Source organism: Amphiura filiformis, chromosome 8 (genome assembly GCF_039555335.1).
Source record: "Amphiura filiformis chromosome 8, Afil_fr2py, whole genome shotgun sequence".
NCBI classification, from domain to species: Eukaryota; Metazoa; Echinodermata; class Ophiuroidea; order Amphilepidida; family Amphiuridae; genus Amphiura; species Amphiura filiformis.
In genome coordinates this window covers 50,361,595-50,386,092 of record NC_092635.1, presented here as the reverse complement: position 1 = coordinate 50,386,092, position 24,498 = coordinate 50,361,595, and the positions used below count along the sequence as shown (strand labels likewise).

At 34.0% G+C, this 24,498-nt stretch overlaps 1 protein-coding gene across 1 annotated transcript in view; it reads right to left on the bottom strand.

Moving 5' to 3' along the window:
- Window positions 1–21,124, bottom strand: part of LOC140159160 (long-chain-fatty-acid--CoA ligase 1-like) — a 29,121-nt gene extending 7,997 nt beyond the window's left edge. The window contains exons 1-16 of the mRNA XM_072182528.1: window positions 20,740–21,124; window positions 17,903–18,026; window positions 16,364–16,431; window positions 14,945–15,046; window positions 10,971–11,070; window positions 10,166–10,371; window positions 9,720–9,771; window positions 8,327–8,400; window positions 7,597–7,674; window positions 6,333–6,553; window positions 4,959–5,013; window positions 4,198–4,293; window positions 3,268–3,432; window positions 2,041–2,157; window positions 1,528–1,671; window positions 529–630 (exon numbers count right to left, since the gene is read on the bottom strand). Coding sequence (XP_072038629.1) covers window positions 529–630; window positions 1,528–1,671; window positions 2,041–2,157; window positions 3,268–3,432; window positions 4,198–4,293; window positions 4,959–5,013; window positions 6,333–6,553; window positions 7,597–7,674; window positions 8,327–8,400; window positions 9,720–9,771; window positions 10,166–10,371; window positions 10,971–11,070; window positions 14,945–15,046; window positions 16,364–16,431; window positions 17,903–18,026; window positions 20,740–20,781 — 1,746 coding nt within the window. The 5' untranslated portion in view covers window positions 20,782–21,124. The remainder of the gene's footprint in view (window positions 1–528; window positions 631–1,527; window positions 1,672–2,040; window positions 2,158–3,267; window positions 3,433–4,197; window positions 4,294–4,958; window positions 5,014–6,332; window positions 6,554–7,596; window positions 7,675–8,326; window positions 8,401–9,719; window positions 9,772–10,165; window positions 10,372–10,970; window positions 11,071–14,944; window positions 15,047–16,363; window positions 16,432–17,902; window positions 18,027–20,739) is intronic.
- Between the last annotated feature and the right edge of the window lie 3,374 nt (window positions 21,125–24,498).

The window sequence follows — 24,498 nt, the reverse complement described above, 5'->3', positions numbered from 1 at the left end:
AGGCCATATCTCTGGAATGAAACGTCCAATTAAGATTATTTAAACGCCAAAATGGCACGGTTTCGCTGGCCAGCGAAGCCCAAGACCTGTGGCAAAGTGTCGCCGACCGAGTGCTTGGCATGCGAGGGGTCTCGGGTTCGAATCCCACCCAGAGCAAACAACTTCTTTCCTTCTTTTCTCTCTTTATTCTTTCCTTCTTTCCCTTCCCGTTGCCGAAAAGCCCTTAGGGGGTTAGGGTTAAGGAAGGTGGAATTGTAATGTCCAAGATATCACTATCATGCGTGTTCCTTTTTTTTCAGTGATATCTACAACATGATTTTTTGTGTGTTTCTTTCTTTTTGAATCATTCAATGTCAGCCGCAGGCATAACTTATTGGAACTATCTGTGAGGTCTTTGTCATCCGCTGAATCTGCTCCACAATTCAAAGGCAGTAGACAGTGGAACAATTGTTACCAATTTTTATTGCCACCATATTGAACTATAGCCCTTTAACAATTAAACACCTAATTTAGCTTTTTTTAACTTACCTTCTGTGCACATAGCTCCTTAAAGTCCCCTTTTAGACCTTCTCTCTCACCAAATTTCTTCAATTCCTCTTCTTCCGGCACAATGACTGCAATTATACTGGCCTGTGAGAAGATGTGCAACATGTCAATTTGATCTTGTTAGTTTTCAACTTTACATTTAAAATTTGTTTTTCACTGCATTTGTAACTTACAATTTTTTAAACAAAATACCTATCACATCAAAAAAGGCAGTTTTTTTATTAAGAAATCTAAATTGACATTTTCAAAGACAACCCTAACCCTTAGTAACCCTAAACATAACACTGACTCTAATCCTAATTCTAACCGTAGCGCTTACCCTAACCTTATCCCTAATCCTAACTTAAAATGGCCTAAACCCTAACTTTTCTGACTAATGACCGGGACTAATGACCCTTTAGACTAATGGGTTGTTCCCCTTAACATAACAACTTTGTTTCCCAGATTTAAAGGTCCATTGCAAACCAAAAAAATTTATTTTTGAAGTTATTTAATTTGGTTGACAAATTGGGAGAATACCCTTAAACCATTATCAGAAATATTAACAATATGAACTGAAAGGTTTTGTCCATCTTACACTGCAAAAACAGCAAAGCAACACTTATACACACTTGAACACTTTAATGGCTAAGGTTTGTACAGTGAAGGTAGAGGTGTGTTAATTTAGAAACACTAAAACACATAAAAAATGAAGACATTCATGTTTTTTAACACAACAGTCTTAAAAGTGTGTTTTTAACACTATCTTGTGTTAAAAAACATAAACATCTTCATATTTTTATGTGTTTTAGTGTTTATAAATTAACACAATTAACATGTTAATTATGTGTTGCTCTGCTATTTTTACAGTGTATGGTCTGTTGGATTTGCATGGAATTTTTACACCCGCAAACACAGTGTCTACCTTATTAGTTGTATGTAGTTACTACATTACATTACTAAAAATGGAACAAATTATGTGAGTGGATAAATGGAGCTTACCTTAAGACTTTCACCATGTACATATGCCTGAGCTACCAATGTATCCTCACAATATATGGTTTCAATCTTCTCTGGTGCAACATACTCTCCCTGAGCTAACTTGAAGATGTGTTTCTTGCGATCAATAATCTTCAAACATCCATTCTAAAAGGAATAACATCAGAAACAGTGATTATGGACATGACTTAGGATCTACATGAAGTGTAGATTAATGTCATACAAATTAACACTATTTAAGGATTTTCCCAATTTTTTACCCCCAAATGTCACATTTTAACTGGCTATATCTTTGAAAGTAAATGCACTAGAAACTTGATATTTGGTGTGGGGAATAATGTGGAACATGGATTTTTATACTTTTATGAACAAAATCATCAATACATTAAGATTTATGGGTGAAATTTTCATTTTTTATTTGTCCAAAAATGTAATTTTGGATGAATAGACGCCCCTGTAGGGGAGGGACACTAATTAGCTCAAATAATTATGGTACAATATATAATTATATCTTACTGGAAGCCAGACACCAATATCTCCTGTATGTAACCAGCCATCTTCATCAATTGCTTCTTTAGTTTTCTCCTCATTCTTGTGGTATCCAGGAAATACATTGGGACCCTTCAGGCATATCTGTAAATAAAAAGTGTAATACAATTTACCATACATTTGTGAAGGTTGTCATTCATCCAGGTTTAATAAATATTGAATTAAACATAAAACTGATCAACTGGACTCACATTTATTTGAGAGGCTACAGTATCAGCGGGGATTCAGCCGTGTTCACGCATTTGGACAGTACACATCACACTTTTGACAACCAAGATGTTGTGATTTTAGACGGAGAACGCAGGAGGTTTGAAAGGGGCGTCAAATAAGCAATTTACGTCAAGAAAGAACAACCTTCACTAAACAGGGAAGGCGGTCTTCGCCATAACTTGGCGGGGGCTTACAATTCTGTCATCAAGAACATTCCTAAGAAGTTCGACTCAAGATCCACGACCTCTGGCAACACCACCTTGTCACAGGTCAACGACCTTTTGCCGCCAGATCATAAGACGAAATAAAAAAACAAAATGGATTAGGTGCGATACTGTAGCCTCTCAAATAAATGTGAGTCCAGTTGATCAGTTTTATGTTTAATTCAATACAATTTACCATAATTAAAAAATACAGACTTACTTAAAGAGGAAGCCCATTAGAGCAGTTCTTCTGGGATAAACCAAACCTGCCTGGTTATCAAATTATTCAGTGACAATTTACAAGTGCATGACTTAGCTAATACCTATATTTATACCATACCAGGGTCATTGGTTTGGCAAAAACTAAGGTTTGGTTTGCCCCAGAAGGACTGCTCTGATGGGGCTTCCTCTTTAAATTAGTGATGTGTTTATTGGATTGGAAAAATCTCATCTTTTGGAAAAGGTATCATTCATGTTGATGGCTCAAGAAATTAAATATTTTTTGTGGGTTGGGTGTGTGAGAATCATGGCTGAGTATGTAAACTCTTAGGAATTGTGCTATCAACTGATTTGAACCTGATTTGAGTTGAACCTATTCACAATGGCTGATAAAACTTGTGAGCAAAGATCTACCTGAAATATTATAGTATATAAGTACTTGAACAGAAAATCTATAATTAATCATTAAATAAGTGAATGTTTGTTTTGGTTTTATTTTTACCACAATGTGTTCCTCGAATGTGAAGCAAGTGTAGTATTATTCTCTTTACACATTTCATACCTCTCCTTTGTCATCCTTGGCAAAGTAGTTCATTTCTGCGACATCCACCAGCTTTATGTTGGTATTAGGTAATGGGGGACCCACATGACCTTCTGGTGATGTATCTCCTGCCAATGTAAGGGTAGCTGCACAGGTGCTCTCTGTCTGACCATAACCTTCATGAATCTGAAATGTATCAAAATGACAACATTACCAATGTGATAGTAAGAAAGTGGTGTTCACCAGGGTTCCATCTTGGGTCCTATTGTTAGTATGTCTTTTGCTTGTGTCAATGTACATGCAGGCATAATATCATGGTTGTCTGACCATTTATGAATTGTTTGATTTATTTTGACTAGATATCTCAGCCTTACAACAATTTCATATTGATCATGGTATATGAGTCCATTTTATTTAATTGTTGACTCTCCCCATAAGAATCCTGCTAGGATTCAAATTTCAGGGCATTAACCTAATGTTATTATGTACATCTTGACTACTATGGAAGGATATACAAAAAAGAACAATTGGGATGTACAGTGTTTGTATTGCAAATAATTTTAATTATACCCCAGACGTGTATGCTTTCATAATGTAAAGAAAGATGTTATTACAGTCCAACCTCTTTTATCCAGCCATGATGGGACCAAGCACTCTCCGGATAAGTGAAAAATCCAGATAAGTGAATTACATGTAATTCTGCATTGTCTGTCCCAAGTACTGAAATTGTGACAACAAAAGATCGTTTCAACATGGGGTAATAAACACTAAAAGATGGCTTAAATGCAACATAGATATGTCATTCTACGCATTCAGCGCATGAAGGTGTTAAATTATCAAAAACGTGTTTTCCTGTGAAGATTTCACAGCAGTCGGATAACAGAGAGATCCATATAAAAGAGGTCCGGATAAGAGAGGTTGGACTGTAGTATTAAAAAATGTATTACTTACATTGGCTCCCATAACAACTCTCCAGAACAAGAGAACTTCAGGAGAGATAGGAGCACTTCCTATGAACATCCAGTCCACTTGCCCACCAATCAAAGCCTGAAACAGTAGGTAACATAGCATAGTCAAAATAGGGCTAGGCCTATAGCTTAATAATACCCATCCAAAACATGTTCAGGACACCTATGGTGTGTAGATAACTTTACTGTCAGGCTGGTAACAGTATGAAAATTAAGTTGTTGTAGATAGACAATTAATATGATAAAGTTTCCATAACATTTCCAAAACATTTTGTGTATAAATGTTTTTATTCTTGTGTTATAAAATATATTCTTAAACACTTGAGAATGTTCCTGCAATCTTATTGGTTCTTATCCAGCTTTACCCATGTGATATGACACGATATCACACGGGACAGCGTGTGTGCGTCGACGCGATACACATACTCGCTATATGGACCAATCAGAGGCGCACAGCAACAACGGGACTGATCGATTTTAAGCCCTAGGTAATTCATTGCAAAATGTAGGATTTAATTTGATTAAAATTTGTATGATATTTATATTTGAATTGAAATGTTTAAGAATGAGAATAAAGGTATTGTTTTTAGCAGCTGTCGTTGCATCTATCGTCTCATATAACAGGCGACATCATTATTTTTGGCGTAAATTTACTTAAAATAATGATGTCGCCCGTGTTATATGAGATGATAGATGCACTCCAGCGGCTAAAAACAATACCTTTATTCTCTAAATATACTCTACCTGAAACTTGTTGAAGACTATTTTGTCCCAGATTGAATTTCTTGTGGTAATTCCTCTGCAAAATAATGACAAAAATGTCACAATATTAATTCTAATAATAATATTCATCCAGGTTTAGTGTTGGTTATATCTATCAAAGGATTTGTAGTAGATTCAATTAATTTTAAACTTTTTTCTGAATATCAAAATCTGCAGGGCCAGATTTACCATAGGGCCAGATGGGCCCAGGCCCAGGGCCCCAAAATTGCCCTGTGCAGTGTGCATCTTCCATTGTAGCCGAAAAACACCATGTTTTGGGCCAAAATAGGGTACGAAAATTGCAAAATTGTGCGCGCTTTGCGTGCACTGGCCTGTTATATAGCAAAATTCAACTACAATTTGTGCTAAAATAGTCTAAACTTAAAAATTCTTTGCATGCAAATGTCCTAGTAAAATCTAAAAACTTGGCCACTTGAGGGGCCTCCAAATTTTGACCTGGCCCAGGGTCTCCAAAAAGGTAAATCCCACCCTGAAAATCAGAGAGGGTCAGTTGGGCTCTTGTTTTTATCACTATGGGCTCTCATCAATTTTCACAGGCAAGAATTCAAATTGTAAAATTTGTAATGTTACAACGGTCCACATTTAGTGACACTTCCATTAATAAACTTCATTAAAGAACAACAGGCAGTTCCACCGACAAGGAATTAAGGGGGTGCATTACCCTGTGCCTGGGTCCTAGGGGCCCGTAAAAATAAAGAAAACATACCTTAAGGGCCCATAAAAGCCAAAGAAAGGAGACCTCGGAGGGCCTGTATAAAAGGGGGCCCTGGCCCATAATGGCTCTCGGCGGCACTGAAAACAGGTTATGCCATTGATGGATGTTGAGTCAGCATTGAGTCATCATCATTATCATCATCATCAGTCTGCTGCAGAGCAGGTACTTACAAGCTTCCTTCAACTGTTGGGATCTTGGGCAAGCGTAGCATTGAGTATAAGTGGCTAAGAATTCAATACTATGCTATGTGATAATTTGCAAGTATGGATATATGCTCTTCCAAATTACCACTTCAAGTGATACCATCAAATACATAGTATCTCAATCACCTGTTATCCCTGCTAAAATAGAAAGGATTTTTTTCACAAAAGGTGGAAACAGGAATTTGGGGCCATTGTATTATGAAGTGACCCTTACCACTAACCCAGGAGGGATGAGCTGACAGAGTGGCAAATTTTTAATCTTTACATAATTTATTACTGCAATTAACAGGAAACAGTAAACAAACAAATTTTGTTGTTGTTGAAAAATTACTTCAAGTGATGACATCACTTGAAGTGATATTACTTGAACGTGTTTAAGTAGTAAGTTGGATGAGCATATCATATGTATAAACTTACTGTAAGACTTGTGCCTTTTTCTTGTTGAATGCTATGTTGAATAGCCCCCTCTTTAATGCACTAGCATTATTGACTCCTGATGAGATTTTATCATAGATCCTATTCATAAGGCGTGGAACACAGGGGAAGATACTGGGTTTCAATGCTTGCATATCGTCACTAAGGAGTTTGACATCTCCTTGGAAGAAACCAGTTTGAACACCTTCACAAATCATTTCATACTGGAAAAAAAGTTAGTTAAAGCAATGTAGTTTGGTCATTCAATATTTTATATTACAGATATTTTAGACAAGTAGAAAAGAAATACTTAATAATGTACATAATGAAAACATTTTACTTTTGGTTGTTTCATGTAAGTCACAAGTCCTATGGTTTATTTTTCACATGTCTGCAAGGTGAGTTGTGACAAACAAGTAGGCATATCAAGTTACAGGTCACTGAACAGCTCTTTTCAGAGCCACCGAATCTTCAGTAAGCAAGGGGTAACCAACTTTGAACAGCTCCTGTAAGATATCCCCTTGGACAAACACAGTATAGGAATGTCTTCAGAAATCATTTCGTAATAAAAAACATTTCAATATATTCTAAAGTTACACTAATTCCACAACTTGAAGTTAATTTCTAAGCAATTCTTGTTGACTTGAGGTTATTGAATTAAGCCATTAGATATGCAACCATTTCCAAGGGTTAAGGGCCAGAGGGTCCAATCTGCAATAGCTGCCCTATTTGACAATTTCTGTGTTCTATGTTGTACTCAATCTAAAAAGATGATATCTGGCAGCCATTACTTCTTTTTCTATACACCCAATTTTATGCATATACTGGAAGACAGAGATAAAAAGACTAGTTTGCGTCTGACATCATCTGTCAATCAAACTCGGGCACGGATTGTTTACAAGTGTCGTGATCGATGATATGAGTTGATGAACGCGGTATTAAAAGCGGGCGCCTTATCTTTAATTTTGCACCTTCAAACATACAAACCATCTCAAAAGTTAGGTCTTTATAGTAGGAAACTTTCTTTCACGAAGGCACCATGTCAACAATGCCTAGAAAAGTTGCTTTTTGCCTTGTAAAAGTACCGTACATATTTTTTCACCATTTAGTGCTATTCCTTTTCACCGATCGGCACCAGATAAATCGTCCTTCCTTTTACGCGCTAGTAACCAATCAAAGGGCGCAGGGAATTTGATTGACAGTGACGTCAGACGCAAACTAGTCTTTTTATCTCTGTCTTCAATTATAGTTTATATCCTATACTTACCTGGTTACATCTCTCAAATACGTGGGCTAATGGCAGGAAGGAAAAGTGCACATCTGAAGGTTGAATTACATGTACCGTCTATAGAGCAAGAGTAAAGTGAATTTATTACAACAAATAAGTAGCACGAAAATGTATATAACTTATACTTCACCTTATAAAACCTGTATTCATTTTTAATCTGAGCATATAAATCACAACAGTTTAGAGTGTATGTTTTTATACTGATATATACGATGCGACACAATGTTAGCCCTTGTGAATTTTGGATGGATTACAAGAACCATGTTAACTTCCAAAGTCATCTTCAAAAGGCAAAACAAAAACACAATTTCATCCAAAGAAGTTAGATCTACTTCGAAAGGACTTTTCTTAAGAAATAAAAAATATGCAAAAATCATTCAAACATTTAAATTTAAAAATTTTTTTTTAAATGTGGGTATTCTATTAATAGCAGGCACTAAAATTATGATTACTTTTTTTGTGTGAAATAACGCTATATTAATTTTATTAAGCACGATAAGTGCTTTTATATCAATAGTAGTAGTCGTTAAATGCAATGGTTCAACAAATTTTTCTTTTTGGCCTTTTGACCAGCTCCGCCATGCCAAATTTATTATTTCTATATTTAATTCTATGCATTGTGTATCATTTTGTTTGCATATGAATGATGAATAACTTTAGTATAATTTGATAAATTGTAAGATACTCAGAATAGCACTTGAATACGTACCGCACCAATCGTGTGAACTGCGCCTATTTCAGATATGAATTGTTTGTGTGTAATCCTTGCTCCTTTTGGTACACCTATTATAAACATGCAACATATTCAGAATAAAGATGTTTATTGCAATGATTTTCCATTTTGGGCATCTAAGAAACAGAAGTGAAAATTATTATACTTAGTTCTCTGGGTTAAGGTGGTTCGAAAGGCAAGGTTTAGGGAAATCATGAATTCCAACATTTTTGCAAATATCTCCAAAACCTTTCATGATACAATCTCAAGTTAGTTTGTGCTTATGTAGGGATATGTTGGCCATGTTATGAAGGTAATAAAACCGTTGCCATGGTAACCAAGCAGTCGCTATTGGCTTCTGACCAATCACATTCAAAGTTGGTTTTTTCCTGTTTTTTCGCAAATCACTTCATTTTTCCTGCACACCTCCACTGATTTTCCCGTAAAAAAAATCCCAGTGGAGGGGGGGTCAAAGTGAAATTTTCGTTTTTTGGCCAAAAATTCCATATTACTTACAAACTTTTTACGGGAAAATCAGTGGAGGTGTGCAGGAACATGACTCAACATGTGAGTATACTTCTATTGGGGAAAATGAAGTGATTTGCGAAAAAACAGGAAAAAACCAACTTTGAATGTGATTGGTCAGAAGCCAATAGCGACTGCTTGGTTACCATGGCAACGGTTTTATTACCTTCATAACATGGCCAACATATCTCTACATAAGCACAAACTCACTTGAGATTGTATCATGAAAGGTTTTGGAGATATTTGCAAAAATGTTGGAATTCATGATTTCCCTAAACCTTGCCTTTCGAACCACCTTAATAGGATGAACAAATTTTAATCTTTCCCCAGAGTAGGCCAGTGCACATAAACGTTGAAAAACAACAACAACCAGAATTGTTACTTTTTACAACAACAAAAAAGAAACAGAATTGTTACTTTTTACAATTACAATTTCAAATGTTATGTACATTGTCAAAATAATACAAAATTTAAATTGCAGTCTGAAATCCATTTGCATCACACTCAATTCAGGATCATTACACTACATGCCCTTTTAAAAGATATGCTGTTTCTCACTGCCTTATCTGTGACATACTGGACAACTCAAAGACTGAAATAAAATCCCATTTGAATTATTTATTCTAAAATATGTAGCGGTGTGACAGGGGGTGCAAATCCCCATATATTTTCAGGGATAAAATGGGGATGGCAAGGAGTAAAATGACTAAAATGTGACATATGGGACAAAAATTTGAAAAATAACACAAAAATGTGGTAAATTGGATGGAAAATTGAGCAATCAGGACAAAAAATTGGTAAATGCCCCCCCCCTACACACACCCAACCCACTAAAAGACTGGCTATGTCACTGCAAATATCTCACCTGTTGTGCCGCTTGTGAAGCAAATAGTAGCAAGATCGTCTGGTTTGGGAGGCTGTTGAGTAAAGAGACAAAATGTTTACACACAAGTGAAAATGGTTGAAAAATGCTAAATTTTCGTCAATAAATCTTCCTGATTTTCAAAAAACTAGATATTAGGAATACATTTGTTATTTTATTTATTTTGACCAACTTCACTATTTTCAAAATTCAAACAAATAATAATGTGTTCCTAAATATATCAACTTTTTGAAAATTAATCAGATTTATGTGTATTATATTTGGGTCAAAATTATTTTTTATGATTTTTTTAGAAAACAAAGCATTTTTACATAAATCTGAAGTCACAGTCGGATTCAGATTTTTTTCAATTCTAAATATATATACTTTAATATACCCGTGTTTTTTTGTTTGTTTTCAAATTTAAAAGACAAATCTTGTATACATACCACCGGGTCTTTCATGTTATCTTTGCCAAGTTGTAACAAATCCTCATATGACATGATCTCCATGTTGTGTTCATCGCATTGTTTCTTTTCATCTTCATTTGGTGTACCAAGTAATATAATCAATTTGAGAGTAGGTGTGTTGTTGATATGCTTCAGTAGCTGCTGGACTTTAGCCATTTTGTCGCAGACGACAGTAGACATATCGGCTGTAAAATTGTGAGGTGAAATATGTTATAGCGGGGTTATACACGAGAACACATTAAAAATTACCAACACGTTCAGATATTTTGTACCGAAAATCTCACATTTTCTTTCAACGTTACAAGACGTTTTCTCAGTTGGCTATTGACACATTTGCAAAATATGTCCATTTTACCTCATAATCTAATCGTCAAAATATTAAGGTGGTACTATACACCCCTGATCAATTTTGTGACTAATTTTGCATTTTTCTCAAAAATTAACGACACACTGGTAACAAAAGTTATGTATATTACAGGGGCAAGGAAAGGAATCCAAATACTTCACTGAAATTTAAGTGATTCAAGACAAGTGGTTCATTATATATGTTAAGAAATGAGGTACATTCTAGCATACCTCTTTTCTTATCATAGATAGCGTACCGCTTGTCTTGAGTCACTGAAAATCCAGTGTAGTAACTGGATTCCTTGCCCCTATAATATACATAACTTTTGTCACCAGTGTGTTTTTGTTTTTTGAGAAAAATGCAAAAATAGTCACACATTTATCAAGGGGTGTAGTACCACCTTAAGTGTATCCTTAACTCTGGGCGGGAAATACGTACTGAGTTTGACGGTGTGTTCCATTGCTTCTTCACCTAACGTGTCATATAGAGGTACAGCAACCATGGAGAATGACTGACAGCCAAAATCAGCGATTACCCACTGGAATCAAAGACAAACAGGTAAGCATACAATTAAAGTACAAATATGCTAGTAATATAAGTACAAATATTCTAGTAACGTAATTTTACCACTTTTTGGAATAACAGTGTAAACTACCCTTCTTTATATGAAATGTTTCAATAAAAGTACAAGTATTCTAGTAATGTAGTTTTACCACTTCTTGGCATTGCAGCGTGTACTACTCTTCATTATATGAAATGTTTCAATAAAAGTACAAGTATTCTAGTAATGTAGTTTTACCACTTCTCGGCACTGCAGTGTGTACTACTCTTCTTTATATGAAATGTTTCAATAAAAGTACAAGTATTCTAGTAATGTAGTTTTACCACTTCTCGACACTGCAGTGTGTACTACTCTTCTTTATATGAAATGTTTCAATAAAAGTACAAGTATTCTAGTAATGTAGTTTTACCACTTCTTGGCACTGCAGTGTGTACTACTCTTCTTTATATGAAATGTTTCAATAAAAGTACAAATATTCTAGTAATGTAGTTTTACCACTTCTTGGCATTGCAGCGTGTACTGCTCTTCTTTATATATGTATGAAATGTTTTAATAAATGTAAAAATATGCTAGTAATGTAGTTTTACCACTTCTTGGCATTGCAGCGTGTACTACTCTTCTTTATATGAAATGTTTAAATAAAAGTACAAGTATCCTAGTATAATGTAGTTTTACCACTTCTTGGCATTGCAGCATGTACTACTCTTCTTTATATGCAATGTTTCAATAAAAGTACAAGTATTCTAGTATAATGTAGTTTTACCACTTCTTGGCATTGCAGTGTGTACTACTCTTCTTTATATGCAATGTTTCAATAAAAATAAAAGTACAAGTATTCTAGTAATGTAGTTTTACCACGTCTTGGCATTGCAGCGTGTACTACTCTTCTTTATATGAAATGTTTCAATAAAAGTACAAGTATTCTAGTAATGTAGTGTTACCACTTCTTGACATTATAGCGTGTACTACTCTTCTTTATATGCAATGTTTAAATAAAAATACAAATATTCTAGTAATGTAGTTTTACCACTTCTTGGCATAGCAGTGTGTACTACTCTTCTTTATATGCAATGTTTCAATAAAAGTACAAATATTCTAGTAATGTAGTTTTACCACTTGTTGGCATTGCAGCGTGTACTGCTCTTCTTTATATATGTATGAAATGTTTTAATAAAAGTAAAAATATGCTAGTAATGTAGTTTTACCACTTCTTGGCATTGCAGCGTGTACTACTCTTCTTTATATGAAATGTTTCAATAAAAGTACAAGTATGCTAGTAATGTAGTTTTACCACTTCTTGGCATTGCATCGTGTACTACTCTTCTTTATATGAAATGTTTCAATAAAAGTACAAGTATTCTAGTAATGTAGTTTTACCACTTCTTGGCATTGCAGCGTGTACTACTCTTCTTTATATGAAATGTTTCAATAAAAGTACAAGTATTCTAGTAATGTAGTTTTACCACTTCTTGGCACTACAGTGTGTACTACTCTTCTTTATATGAAATGTTTCAATAAAAGTACAAATATTCTAGTAATGTAGTTTTACCACTTCTTGGCATTGCAGCGTGTACTACTCTTCTTTATATGCAATGTTTTGAACAACAAAAATACAAATATTCTAGTAATGTAGTTTTACCACTTCTTGGCATTGCAGCGTGTACTGCTCTTCTTTATATGCAATGTTTTGAACAACAAAAATACAAATATTCTAGTAATGTAGTTTTACCACTTCTTGGCATTGCAGCGTGTAGTACTCTTCTTTATATGCAATGTTTTGAACAACAAAAATACAAATATTCTAGTAATGTAGTTTGACCACTTCTTGACATTGCAGCGTGTACAACTCTTCTTTATATGAAAAGTTTAAATAAAAGTACACATTTTCTAGTAATGTAGGTTTACCACTTCTTATAATTATAGCGTGTACTACTCTTCTTTATATGAAAAGTTTAAATAAAACTAGTACAAGTATTCTAGTAATGTAGTTTTACCACTTCTTGGCATTGCAGCGTGTACTACTCTTCTTTATATGCAATGTTTAAATAAAAGTACAAATATTCTAGTAATGTAGTTTTACCACTTCTCGGCACTGCAGTGTGTACTACTCTTCTTTATATGAAATGTTTCAATAAAAGTACAAGTATTCTAGTAATGTAGTTTTACCACTTCTTGGCATTGCAGCATGTACTACTCTTCTTTATATGAAAAGTTTAAATAAAAGTACACATTTTCTAGTAATGTAGTTTTACCACTTCTCGGCATTACAGCGTGTACTACTCTATATGCAATGTTTAAATAAAAGTACAAATATTCTAGTAATATAGTTTTACCACTTCTTGGCATTGCAGCGTGTACTACTCTATATGCAATGTTTAAATAAAAGTACAAATATTCTAGTAATATAGTTTTACCACTTCTTGGCATTACAGCGTGTACTACTCTTCTTTATATGCAATGTTTCAACAAAAGTACAAATATTCTAGTAATGTAGTTTTACCACTTCTTGGCATTGCAGCGTGTACTGCTCTTATATATGTATGAAATGTTTTAATAAAAGTACAAATATTCTAGTAATGTAGTTTTACCACTTCTTGGCATTGCAGCGTGTACTGCTCTTCTTTATATATGTATGAAATGTTTTAATAAAAGTACAAATATTTTAGTAATGTAGTTTTACCACTTCTTGGCAATGCAGCGTGTACTACTCTTCTTTATATCAAATGTTTTAATAAAATTACAAATATGCTAGAACTCGTATAATGTAGTTTTATCACTTCTTGGAATAACAGTGTAAACTACTCTTCTTTATATGAAGTGTTTTAATAGAAATAACAATATGTTGGTAATGTAGTCTTTTCCTCATCTTGGCATTGCAGGGTGTACAATCCTACTTTATGTGAAATGTTTAAATACAAGTACAAATATTCTAGTAATGTAGTTTTATTACTTCTTGGAATAGCAGCGTGTATACTCTTTTTTATTTAAAATGTTTCAATAAAAGTATAATATACTAGTATGACTAGTATTATGTTACCACTTCGTGGCATTGCAATGTGTGCCACTCTTTTTTTATATAAAATGTTTCAATATAAGTACTATATGCTATAGTAATGTAGTTTTACCACTTCTTGGCATAGCAGGGTGTACTGCTCTTCTTCATATGAAATGAAATGAAATTTATGAAATGTTTAAATAAAAGTGCAAATATGCTACTATAATCATGATAATTACCACTTCCTGGCATTACAAGGTGTAGGCCTACTACTCTTCTTTATATACAAAGTTTAAATAAAAGTACAAATATGCTAATAATGTAGTTTTACCACTTCTTGGCACTGTAGGGTGTGCTTTATATGAAATGTTTGATTATGAGTACAAGTGTTCTAATAATGTAGTTTTACCACTTCTTGGCATTGCAGCGTGTACTACTCTTCTTTATATGAAAAGTTTCAATAAAAGTACACATTTTCTAGTAATGTAGTTTTACCACTTCTTGGCATTGCAGCATGTACTACTCTTCTTTATATGAAAAGTTTCAATAAAAGTACAATTATTCTAGTAATGTAGTTTTACCACTTCTCGGCATTGCAGCGTGTACTACTCCTCTTTATATGAAAAGTTTCAATAAAAGTACAAATATTCTAGCAGTGGTAACACTTCTTGGTATTGCAGCGTGTACTGCATGTATACTCACGTACATGTACAAATATTCTAGTAATGTAGTTTTATCACTTCTTGGCATTGCAGCGTACATTACTCTTCTTTATATGCAATGTTTAAATAAAAGTACAAATATTCTAGTGATGTAGTTTTACCACTTCGATAATTAAAAAAAATAAGCTCGTACCTCAGGTCTATTCTGCGAGTAGATGCCAATGTTAGTTGTGTTTACTGCCTCACGTCCTTTAGCTATTAGACCAGATCCAAACTGCAACGACTTTTCTTTAAACTGGAGTAAACAAGATATATGTGCAATAATATTATCATGTCACGTTAAGGGATCCAAAATGAGCGTTTATTGCGTTTCGACAGTATTTTTTGTGGGACATGAGAGCACCTCAGACCTATCGAATTGCATTCTGAATACGAAGCATGTCTTTCTGATATCAAATAATTTTCATTTTTCAAAAATCACAATATAATACAAATTTTATGACAAATTATAAAAATTTGATATTTTTCAAATTTTTGATATATAACAGTCCTCGAAGTAAATTATATAAATCTAATGATATATTCTTAAAGTGCATGTAGCAGGGAGGAAAAGCCGACGGTCAATTGAAAATTTTGACCTTTCATATTGAAGATATGGATTTTTTCCCCAAAGAAACCTAATTGTTTTGTGTGTTTTGGGAAAAAAAATCCATATCTTCAATACGAAAGGTCAAAATTTTCAATTGATCGTCGGCTTTTCATCCCACCTACATATTCATACACTTTAAGTATAAATCATCAGATTTATAAAGTTTACTTCAAGTACTGTTAAATATCAAAAATATCAATTTTAATGATTTGCCATAAAATGTGTATTAAATTGCGAATTTCAAAAATCAAAATTATTTGATATCAGAATGACATTCTTCATATTCAGAATGCAATTCGATATGTCTGATGTGCTCTAATGTCCCAAAATAAATACTGTCCAAACGTTCATACCCCAGCCCTTAAGGGAGTTTTGAACATTTGTTTTCATGTAATACATTATTTTAGTTAAGTTTCCACATGAATGATACACCTCACTCTTTAAAAAGAAGCGACTGACTTCCTCTTTGAAACACTGGTCGGAAACCATCTTTAATTATCGTTTCACCAAGTTTTAGATTGTAAGTCAATCTTTTTCACGAACATTGTTTGTTGAGTTTTTGATTTTGCGTGCTAGCCCTATTCTCCAAGTTACCAAAATGTCCAAGTTTTGAGATATTTTCTCAATATATCCACTGCTATCTCATGAGCCACTAGCACTAAACAAATACTAGGCTTGTTTGTACTCGTTTAACTGTATTTTTCATGCTTATTCCAAATATGGTCATAAAATGTACAATTCTGAAATTGTTGAATATTAAAGAAACTTTGGACCTCTTATATATGTTAGAACGTAAAAACTGTAGTTTATATACATTACATCATTATCAAAGTCAAAATATACGTCACCAGTGATTTGTGTGTATTAATTCTATATTTGATTCAACTGTCTTATATTATTAGAAAATGTAAAGATATATAACACCAAGTTTATCGTGACAAATACATAAGTATATTGGTATACCTCGCTGAATTTCATCCATTTGTATGGTTCCCCTGCAGCAGGTCGCCACCCCAAGCAAGGTCCATCATCTTATAGAAAACAAGCAAGAACGTAATAACTATAATTAATAGTAATAAAGCTAATTTAGTTTAACGTAGCACTAGTACAAATAATAAAGTTAGTAAATATACAAATGTTAGGTTTCTTTTTTATCGAATTTCCTTAGGGACCGTTCACAAACACTTGTTAGGGGGGCCTGATGCACAAAAATTTTATTGCGAAAATTTTTCGGAGCCCTTTTCAGATCTCAAAATTTTCACCCCCCCCCCTTTTTTTTGACATGAAAATTATGGGTCAATCCCATAGAAAAGCATATATTTGTGGTCATTTTTTCAGCCCCCCCCTAGGAGGGTCGAAACTTTCTTTCTTTCTTTCTTATTTTGGAACAAAAACAAATGAGGTTTTTTTTTGCTCGCTAGTCGCTTATACGCTCGCAAATTGGGTTGGGAGTGGTATTTTTTATATTTGGTAATCATGTGGTAATGAGGCATACTATTAAATGCCAATAACAAACCAATAAAGGAAATTCAAACTTCCGGTGCCACAGTTTAGTTCAAGGTATATGGCTTTTGTTCATTACAACAACGTCCACTATAATTGTGGTCTACATGTGTAAGTATATAGGCATATAAACTGGCCCAATTCTCGTAGTCTCATTTAATATCGCGTTATCATACGAAATTTTGGAACAGCTTTTTTGTTTAATATAAAAACAAATTCTATGATGACATCCCACCGGGATCCCTGGTTACACTCTTATGCACAGTTTACATGGAGACTCTATTGCTGGAAATTTATTTCCAGCAAGGAAAAAATCCTCGTGTATATTGGTAATTTTGCCAGGCAATACCCTGGACCTCTGACCTTTCATAGTTTCCTCAAAATAGAACCGGGACTATTTTTTCAAGACAGTACTACACTCTCCTGAGAGTTTCTCTGGAATGTTGATGGCTTTTAGCGCTATTTACATGGAGACTTTACCCTTGCCTACATAATAACCATAAATTTTATTTTGATGGATGACTTGCCCTGGCGATGCAATTTACATGGGGACATAGAGTCCAGCAATTGTGACCTCAATCAACTATATCTGGGGCCCCCCTATGTGACCTATAAAACCATAACCAGGTAAATACATAACAAAAGTGTGTAAAAGCCATCAACATTCCAGAGAAACTCTCAGGAGAGTGTAGTACTGTCTTGAAAAAATAGCCCCGGTTCTATTTTGAGGAAACTATGAAAGGTCAGAGGTCCAGGGGTATTGCCTGGCAAAATTACTAATATACACGAGGACTTCTCCCTTGCTGGAAATAAATTTCCAGCAATAGAGTCTCCATGTAAACTGTGCGAGATGCAAAATAATGAAACCTATTTTTATCATTTATTATATCATTCACGGTATTATAACTCATCCGTCACGGTGCAAAAATATTAAAAAATCATTCAATCAATCCTGGTTACCGGGCCGTCCTGTTCATCATGAATATTCATGATACTTACTTGATTGTTTTAATCCTCTTTCCATGGCCTCGTAAACCGTGCTAACATCATCATACAATTTCTCCTTAATATACTCTCCATTTTTGTGATTCGTGTATATGGAACAACGTGCTCTTTCATCACCCTATATACGAAAGGAAAAATAAGAAACGATTATTTTAGCACCGAATTGTACGATCAAAGATTCAGAATTTGGGAAACAATACCGAAAATATTATTATTATTCTTTAATTTTTTCTTTTTCATTTGACACCACTGGGGGGAGTGGTGTTCATGGCATTTTGAGATATGGAAAGGGCCCAAAATATGAATATTTACCCAGGTCTTATGAGGAGTGTTAACCCCGATTGGGAAATTGTTTTTATTATATTCTTTACTTTTTTTTCTCTTACCACTCGGAGAGGGGAGGGGTTCTTATGATGTATGATGAGTGTCTTCCCCGGGTCAGGAGGGGGGTCCTACATCCTTGGCATTTCGAGATTGCAGTAGAATTCACCACGACCTTTGCAGGACTTACACCCCATTAAAGGCTATTAAACCAAGATAACACTCATTGAAAACAGCTCAACGAACCCGCTAAAAACCTACTAATTGTCAACTATGTTACATCAGATCTTCTCTGGTTAAATCCACACTACACATGTTTCTGTTGTACCTGTGCAATGAGCTGCTATTGTGGTTTCAGTTGGGTGAACGATTATAAAGCAAACGCAAGGTTACAATACTGTGAGGGCCTTTGTTCACGAAATGAGACAATAGTGTGCATATTGTTAACCAGAATTCTTGAAAATGAGAAACATAATGACTGTGGACCGTAACACGGTTTGGAAATAATTTCTTCATATTTTTTGGTGTTATCTGTCGTTTACATATCCTTCCTAAAACACATAAGTGCGAATATTTCCAAACACCTAAATTAGCTAAAAATTTAGGACATGTTACAAAACTATATTTTCTAGAATTTCAGAAGAGTACTTTAAATAGTGGCCGGTTATTTTTCACACAGTGACGTTAACAAGGCAATGTCCTATTACCTATAACATACACTAAAACACCAAAGTGCGAATATTTCCAAACATCTAAATTAGCTCAAAATTTAGGACATGTTACAAAACTATATTTTCTAGAATTTCAGAAGAGTACTTTAAATATTGGCCGGTTATTTTTCGCACAGCGACGTTAACCTAACTAGGCAATTGCCTAACATACACTATTTGTAGAGGTTACGCGTCAATGGTGAGAGCACTGTGTATTGTGTATAGGAAACGGACAGTAACTGCAGTATGGAGAACTTCAGACCTAAAAATTAATATGAATATTGATCCGGGTCTTTTGATGAGTGTCACGAGGGTGAGGAAATATTTTCATTATATTCTTTACTTTTTTCTCTTTCATTTGGCGGCATTTGCAGATAGGTCTATGCCCATTTCAGACCAAAGCGGACGAGTAACTTACACAGAAGCTCACAGACTATGATAGGCTGATACCACTTCATAGTTCAGAAAAATACTACTTTCCGGGTCTATATACACCGAGGATATGAGCTTATTCTTGGAATTGATCATATCTTGGATCATGCAAGAAAGAGATAAGCTGGGACGATATCTATCTGTGATGAGTAAACCAAATGGTCATAATACATCAGTATTCAGTAGTCATACACTTTTTATAATTATACAAACGTAATAAGTGGCAATAAAGCGTACCAGGATTGGGTCAAGGGTAATTAAATGCTAAAAAGAAAAACAAAGTGATATCAAATTTATTACTAGTAAAGTATATAAGACGTTCTTGGAAAAAAAGCGTAGGCCCCTAAGTATGGGTACGCGTCCTTGGTTGAAATACATATATTATACAATAAAATAATAAAAAGCCGAAAAGATTGAAAGAAAATTTGAAAAAAAAAACTATTATGCTATAGTCTACTAGAACTTGGTTTTAAAAAGCAATGAATTCTGTTATCCTATCCTGGGCAATTCGCTCCGGGGAATTCTCCGAACTGCATTTTCGATTTTGCCATCGGCTTGTGTTGTGATTTTATAGTATAAATAAATACCAATAACATATTACTATACTAAGCAAAAGAGGAATTTATTCGTTTGCATTTTTCCCTTGCTAAATAATTTTTGTAGCTTCTTAAAGGGGCATTTCGTGATCCACAGCCTCATCCCCCCACTTTTCTCAAAAAAAGTTGAGATTTTTAAATCGCCTGATATATCGGATGACTCAGTAATGAGATGGAAATACACGTGGATGTATAAAACATCTGATGTCATATATACACGTGGAGTATAGTAAACACGCTGGAAAGCCAAGGAAGGCTTTCCTATAATGCTAGACTACGTCCATGGGTATGCATATTACATATGATTATGAGCTAGTTATATGCCAAAAATATACGTTTTGGGAATTGGGAACCATTCATATAAAACGTGAATGTACTTTGCGTAACCAGTACGATAAGCAGAAATATTGAATTAAATATCTAAAAGTTCAACTTTATATATATATACTCTGCTCATCAACCTGGGCTGGAATCTTTAAGAGCATGTACATTTGAAATAAAAAGCCCAACTGGGCCTATAAAATGCCTCTCGTTTCTCGCTGTCTCCAAATTAAGTTAAACCTTTTATTTCTTTTAACAATTATTCTCGCAACAAGGAAACAGATGGTAAGCACATTGGTAGGTAGCAACGTTGTTGTTCCTAGTGGTATCTCTCCTAGCTCGAGATACCCTACTTTGTATATAAAAATACATGTTTACATTAGTAGCCTACATATATAATCTTACAATTTATTAGTGCAAACCGTGTGAACTCGATTATTTTTTTACTTACCGGTATAAGAACAGATTGGTTGTTGTGGTCGTAATCTGCCATCCTGGTCAATCGACAGTATTTTGGTGTGTGCTCGAGTCTCTATCTACTGTATTCAAGTAACATAAAATGAAAGCTGAATTTTGCAACAACAGCGCACGTGAGAAAGCATCAGCACACTGTTATTAATTTTATTCTACTGCCCTTTCAACTATATATAGGTCGCCCTCACTTCGTGTACTCGTGTAATGCATTACAAATTAGTGTCTCTGTTGACTGACCATGATCCATGAAAACGGATTTCGTTGGTGCGGTTTTGACCTCTTTTACAAATTACTGAACTGTGCTCCAAGGAAGAATTAACCGATGAAGTCGGCATGCAACGCTGGATACTATTTCCATATAAAAGAATAATATATCTTTAGCTGTCCAGTACAACTATGCATTTTTATCAGCCATTGAAAATTGTTTGTAGCATGAATAGGTCAATCGCCGCAATTATTTTGAAAGGATCAATAAAATTCTCAATTTCTTCAGCACTATGTGCGAGCATTTAAATTGATTTCTGAGCCGAACGTTTTAACTTTCAAGCTGTTTCATTAATTAATCATTAATCTATAATTTGAGAGTATTAAAAGGCATATTATATCATATGCAATTCAGTGGGTGCTAACCGAGGTGCTGTAAACTTTACGCCCTTTATTAAAAATGTAAAAATCTAAGAATAAGATTTTATTATTTGATATTATTTATTACTTAGAATTTAAATGGGGGATTTAAGGTCATAATATGACTTCATAATTAAAACTGTCTGTGTTGTCCTCAATGAATTTGGCTGAATCCGATTAGGTACAGGCCTAAGTTGGAACATTACAAATATGCCAACAAATCAGGTTTGAAAAAATTGACCAAACTCAAGACCGTAGGCCTGTATACCGTACTATGTTATGGCTTTAAATGACCGAACTCGCTTCCACGCTCAATAAAATGAATTTTGAAAATAAAATTAATTTTGAAAACACATCTGCATGAACAACCTGCATCAGGAAAATCGACGTTGATATCAAATTTGCGATTTTAGGCATGAGAAGTGCGATGACCCCGGGCAATGACCTCCGAGGTTGGAGCTTGACAAGAAGCTGTAGAAGCACACGGACTTAGCAAAAACAGTGGTTCTAAAGAAATCGAGGACAGATTGGTGTTTAGAAAGTCAAACACTTGTTTAGTTAATGTTTAGATCATAACACATTTCATGTGTTTACTGTTTACATGTTTAATTCGTGATCCTAGCATCCTCTTTTTATGACATTTTCCAGTATATATAGGCAGGCCTACACGAAAAAGGCTTATTCCCAAAATTTGAGTTGATTCCGATTTTGCGTTTGCGAGTTATGCATAATTATGTGTATTATACTGCTCCATAGGTCACTGTTGTAATTTCGTTCTGGTATACCAGAACGAAATTCAAATTTGACGATATTTTTGCTAAACGAATTAATCTGCAAGACATTTTTGGTACATAAACATTATGCAGTCATATCAGGGGTATGTTTAGGTATGTTTTTCATTCTTCTGTTCATACTGAAACTGGTAAACGTTCCTTCAGGTACTCTGGAACAACAGCATGGAATAACCTCCCTGACAATTTAAAACAAATAAGCAATATTATTAACTTTAAAAAGTCGCTCAAGGAGCACATTTTACAAACCTAACTAGTCTATCCTGTTTATAGTCTCATGTGTTTTAATCTTTTAAATATTTTATGGTATTACTCTGTATATATTATGTAGTTTGTAATTTTATAATATTTATTTGTTTTATATCTTGTATTATTGGTGCAATGACTTTCTAAGTGTATTTTACATTTATTTCCTTGTAAATCATTTGTTTATGTTTTATTGTATCGAGGGCCCCTGTGGAAAGCAGTGCTTGCACTGATCAGGTTTTACCCTCCTTAAAGATGTCATTAAATAAAAAATAAAAAAATAAAGCCAGAGGTTTCCAGTGATATAAAAATCTCAACTTTTTTTGAAAAAAGTGGGCGGGGGATGATGCTGTGGATCACAAAATGCCCTTTTAAGATATTAACAGTAAAGTGTTTAAATACTAGACATTTAACTTTCTAAACACCAATCTGTCCTCGATTTCTAAACGCTGTTTCTGCAGTGTCTTCAAAGTTTATAAGTTGATTTATTTCCCGGGATTTATTTACTGTTTATACTACGCGATGTCAAACAATCCATGTTTTAAACATTAATTTTTGTTGTGAAAAAAATGTTCAGTATATCACTAATGTGTCGCTGCAGAAAGTACAAATTATTTGTTGTGGATTTCAAATTTAGTTTATTTATTCTTTTTTCAGAATGTTTTTTTTTTCTCAGCAAATTTTAATCAATGCAAAGTTAAGGACAATGTTACCTCCTCTGTCCTCTTCCCCCGCTAAAAACCAAAGATATACCAACTTGGTGTGCGGAACAAGACAAAGAAAGATAAAAACGAATGGAGTATAAACTATGAAAGCGTGTTAACACTACGATAATAAATAAATAAAATAAAAATAAAAAAAACAAAAACAAGGATAAGTAGAAGAAATCTTTAAAAAAATTCATACAAAACACAGTGATATTGTCAACAAAATACATATTTATTACCAATTTTGCATTTTCCTTTTTTACAAGTACAAGTTAAGTTTTAGTTTTCAATTCATGGAATGTTAAGGCAGATGTTATGTACTACATTATGGTCAATATAATTTACACAAACATGAACAGGGGTTTTCCTCAGGGCGGGGCAGATTGAAAATGGGCAATTTGCAAAAATGGGTTTAGTTTCCCTGTGACTGAATGGCTACATACACTGCAAAAACAGCAGAGCAACACTTAATAAACACTTTACACTTCATAAACACTTGTTTGTACAGTGAAGGTATATGGGTGTTAATTTATAAACACCAAAACACGTTTAGAAATATGAAGATGTTTATATTTTTTAACAAGATAGTGTTTAAAATGTATTTAAACACTATCTTGTGTTAAAAACATAAACATCTTCATATTCTGAAACAAGTGTTTATGAAGTGTAAAGTGTTTATTAAGTGTTGCTCTGCTGTTTTTGCATATATTCCTTTAACTCAGTACACTGCCATCCCTTCAACCATGTATTACCTGGATCTGCGCCTGGTTTGCTCTACACGGTTTAAGCTATTAGGGCGGAGGGGGGCTCAAACGACCAAACTGGGATGTGCCGCAAGCATGGGTCTCATTTTTGGCCTTTTGGTATATCAATTATGCCTTTTTCTCTAAGTCAATTTTCGTATATGGATTGGTTATTTTTCACAATTTTCTATTTTTTTTTGCTTCAAAAAATAGCAACATTTTACCCAGAATTTAACAAGTTTGTGAAAGTTGTACAAATTCTGACAATTTGTGTCAACATTTGGTCTACCCAACCAAACTTGAGTACCCTGGTATTAGGGTTCATTATATTTGCTAACAATATACACATGTTGGCTATTATGAGCATACCTTCATCTTCATATTTATATATCATGTACTAAATACAAAATGATTGTTGGTAACATTTTTCCATTGACATTAAATACAAAACTTGGTGATTGCAAAAATGTCAACATTACTGCTCCCCAATTCCAGAAAAATACAACACTATTATTTTGAGATTGGAAAAAAAAAATATTTTCAACTTCTGCCAAATGAAACTAAATCCTAATAATTCGTTTAGCACTTACTGGTAATACAAGTTAAAAAAAAAAAAAACAATTTC